Raw genomic sequence first — 3923 nt, forward strand, 5'->3', positions numbered from 1 at the left:
TTGTTTAAGGGCCAAGACCAGCTATGTTTCACCTGTCTTTGACATAGGTGGTACTCAAAAATGTTTGACTTCAGTTAAATGAGTAACATTGTAAGCCAGGGGTCAGTACACTCGGGCCTGGAGGCCAAATTGGCCCACTTCTTGTTTGTATAAATAAAATTTTATTGAAATAGCTACACTCATTCTTTTGTGCCACAGCAGCAGAGGTGAGTAGTTGGCAACAGAGGCCATATAGTTGTAGTTCACAAAGCCTAAAATATTTATTATTTGACTCTATAGAAAAGGTTTGCCAACCATGATATAAGTAATGGTTGGGTTCTACGGTGGCACATGTCACCAGTAATGTAACTGAAATACAAGTCATGTTTATGTGGTGCATTGCATTTAAAACTGTTGTCTTCTATTTTGATATATTCATAATGAAAAATAGAAAATGACACGTGAAAGTACTAATAATAAACAAAATGGACGAGCTGGAACTAGCTTAAACTCATTTTATTGAGGAAGAAACTTGGGCCTGGAAAGAGGTTGTGATGTGCCTATAGCTGAGTTGAGACTAAAATTTACTGCACTTTCCGCTCTAGTGCATGACTTATCTTAAAAAAATAATTAATATAAATAATGTAACTTCTGTAAGAAATGGTTTCTTACTTATCTCAATAATGCTTGAAGAAAAAAACAACACAAGTTTAATTAGAAAAGGATGAAGATGTAGACTGTGACCATTATGAAGATTTTGAAGGGGACTTAGTTTGATAACATATTTTTATTTCTCTATTTCAGTCATAACTTAGTGCTCTTTTTCTGTCTTTTCTTTTTGAAGCCTTGAGTGTGGAGGAACAGCATGGAGGCCAGTGTGGCTGGTGAGGCTGGATGAGAGGAGAGGGTGGGAGATGAGCCCAGAGAAGTGGGCTGAGGCCCATAGGGACTTACAGGCCAGTGTAGGATGCTGGCTTATACTCTGAGTGAGATAGGGACCCCTTGGAGGATGTGGAGCACAGGACTAATGTGATCTGACTTGTATTTTGAAAGAGTTACTTGGCTGGAAGCAGGGAGAACAGTTGGTAGCTATTGTATCTTAGTGAGAAAGATGGCGCTTTGGACCATAGTGGTAGTGGTAGAAAAAATAAGAGAGGTTCAAATGTATTTTGAATATAGAGTCAACAGGATTCGTGTGTTGTGTGTTTATGAAAGGATTCCAAGGACTTTGGCCTGAGCAACTAGAAGAATGGAGTTGCCACTAGCTGGGGACGACGGGGGAGGAGTGGGTCCAGGAGAAGAAATTTGGGATCCTAAGAGCCAAGGGAAGAAAGTTTCAAGAGGGAAGGAGTAGCTATCAGATTTAGCAACATGGAGCTAACTGGTGTCCTCAACAAGAGCAGTTTTGGTGGTATGGCAGTAACAGCCTGACAGTGTGACCTTTACACGATGGGGCAGAGAACGACGGCCTAGAGTCAACCAGGAGTATGGAGTACAGGTCCAGACCTGGGGGTAAGAACTGTGTGAGAGGGAAAGTGGCCACTATGTCAGAGGCCTGTAGGGAAAGGATGAGTCAGGTGTCAGGGCAGGAAAGTGAAGGGAACATTCGGAGAGGTTGTGGATAGGGAATAAATGGAATAAAGTTAAATTGGAATGAACAGTAAGCAACAAAAGGCACTGGCAAGAAAAGATAGGGAAGAGATGTTTTAACATTCCCTTGCTAGCCAGCATCAGCCTAAGATTGTTTGGAGCTTGGTTGCTGCCCGAGGCAGAAATCTGGGAATGGCTGAGGAGAAGGTAAGACAGTACAGATCAGTGGGTTTTAGCATAGAGGTGTTTGTAAGAGACATGTTTGCATTATTGTTTGCATCCTGGGAAAGCCTAGACCCCCTGGTCTTCCTACTAGTCTTTTTATATGTAAGTGCTTTGTCCCCCCAATAAATTGCAGATTCTGAATGGCCAGAGATTGTTTTCAGCTCTCTGGGCTCCATCCTAGTTGAGTTTTCCCTGAGCTCCTGGTAGAGGCATTCAGAGGCTGCCTGGTAAAGTTTCTCCTAGCTCTGTCCCATCAACAGTTCTTTGCCTCCTTCTCATCCATATGCATGGTGGCATATAGGGTGAAAAAGAATAAGCTCCAGGTGTTCGGTCCCTGTTGGCCCCTCTCCAAATCGGAAGGAAGGAACTGGAATCATGTTCTGCGTTGGAGTGAAGCATGGGTCAGATCACAGAATTGAACCCCTGATGAGCTCTGGGATGAAGCTGGAGAAATTGATGTAAACTCTTATCCTTATCTTTTTCCCATCTTCTTGCCTTGCAGGAAAATTCAATCACCCTGAGATAGTCCAGCTTGTTTCTGAACTCGAGGCAGAAAGAAATGCTAACATAGCTGCTGCTGCCAGGGAGCCGCACTCCTGAGATGTTCTATATGTTGTTGCACTCCTGTAACAAACGTTTTATTTTTCCAGTTTTATGGTATTGTGTTTTGCCACTGTTGGTCTGTTGATTTCCCCAGATGTGAGTCTGTTTAATTTCAATTGCCTGGACTCCAGCAAGAAACGCGATACAGTGTGGCAATAAAAGAAGCTTACAGAACAGGATGTGGTTATGAAAATGCACGGCTGAAGACTTGGGGTGGGGTGGGGTACCTTTTTTTGAACTAAATAAATTTTAAAAACAATAAACTTTGGAATATTTATTGGAGATTTTAAATCAGCTTATTGTGAATAAATAACCTATATCCCCAAGGGCCATATTCGTAGAAAATTTAATTATGATTGCTTTCAAGAACAAATTCTTTAGCTGATTTAGTGATAAGGATCCAGGAAAAGGAATGTATTATAATGGATTTCCTCAGATGAAATGCTTTATTCAAAGGATTACTCTCTAGAGCCAAATTTTTAATTTCTCTCTGGCCTGCTCTAAGCCTCCCCCCCACCCCCTTTCTTCTGATCCTTTTTGTCACTTGGGGATACCGATTGGGACATGCAGTTTCCGGTGCCACTTGTCATTCCTTTTTGTATTTTTCCATCTGATATACAGATCTTTAGACCTTGGCTATAAAAACATTTATCACCAGGTGAGACATATATACTAAGAAGAGTATTGCTAGGGTCACTGAACCTTATATATCAGGTTCCCTTATATAGGGAACACATCAGAACTGGTTTCCTAGCCTCATTTCCCTTTCATAGGATAAGTAATCTGCCCGCTTACCTTTAGATGATACACAAGATTAGGAGGGGAAGGCAAACCCTACTACCTTTGCAAACCTGATCAATATTTTGGTGTGGAATATGATGCCTGTCTCTTTAATTCAAATGTCAGTTTCCATTTGAAGGAGACCCTTTAGGCTGGCCTGGTGTGAATTCTAGGCTGCGTTTCTTTGGAAACTCTACAGTATCCATGGATACCCAATCTGCAGGAAGCAAGGTGCATGATCTCTTCAGCAGCAGCACACGCATGTACATACAGCTGCTCTGCTTTGAAAAGAGCAATGCTTCTCTGCATCAAAATATTGCTGCATCATAGCAACAGTATTTAAACAGTGATAAATGCTTGAAAATCAGCAATGTATGATCATTATTGGAGAGACAATTGGTAGGAAAACAGAACTACATCAGTCAGTATTTTGGAGTTTTTTTCTCCTGACACGAAAACATGCACACAAAATAAGGTTCAAATATTTATAACCAGATTTTCTGTGGCCCAGGAGTTTTATTTGGGATGTTTTGCCATCTGTGATATTCATAAATTCATAGACTTTGGAAGCCTCTACTGGGTCAGACTTAATGCTGGTCACTTAATCATTATCCCAGTTTTCCATTTACCCATCAAGTGAGGTTTCACACAGTCCTAAACCTTCCTCACTGAGGTAATAAGTTTAAAAACAATATAAATATTTGAGCATTCTCACTTAAAAAAAAAATGCTTTTTTTTTTTCCTCG

At 40.9% G+C, this 3923-nt stretch overlaps 1 protein-coding gene across 1 annotated transcript in view; it reads left to right on the forward strand.

Moving 5' to 3' along the window:
* Positions 1-2674, forward strand: part of HDDC2 (HD domain containing 2) — a 23277-nt gene extending 20603 nt beyond the window's left edge. The window contains exon 6 of the mRNA XM_023529838.1: positions 2297-2674. Coding sequence (XP_023385606.1) covers positions 2297-2394 — 98 coding nt within the window. The 3' untranslated portion in view covers positions 2395-2674. The remainder of the gene's footprint in view (positions 1-2296) is intronic.
* The last annotated feature ends 1249 nt before the right edge of the window (positions 2675-3923 follow it).

The sequence above is a fragment of the Pteropus vampyrus genome, unplaced genomic scaffold (genome assembly GCF_000151845.1).
Source record: "Pteropus vampyrus isolate Shadow unplaced genomic scaffold, Pvam_2.0 Scaffold43, whole genome shotgun sequence".
Lineage (NCBI taxonomy): Eukaryota > Metazoa > Chordata > Mammalia > Chiroptera > Pteropodidae > Pteropus > Pteropus vampyrus.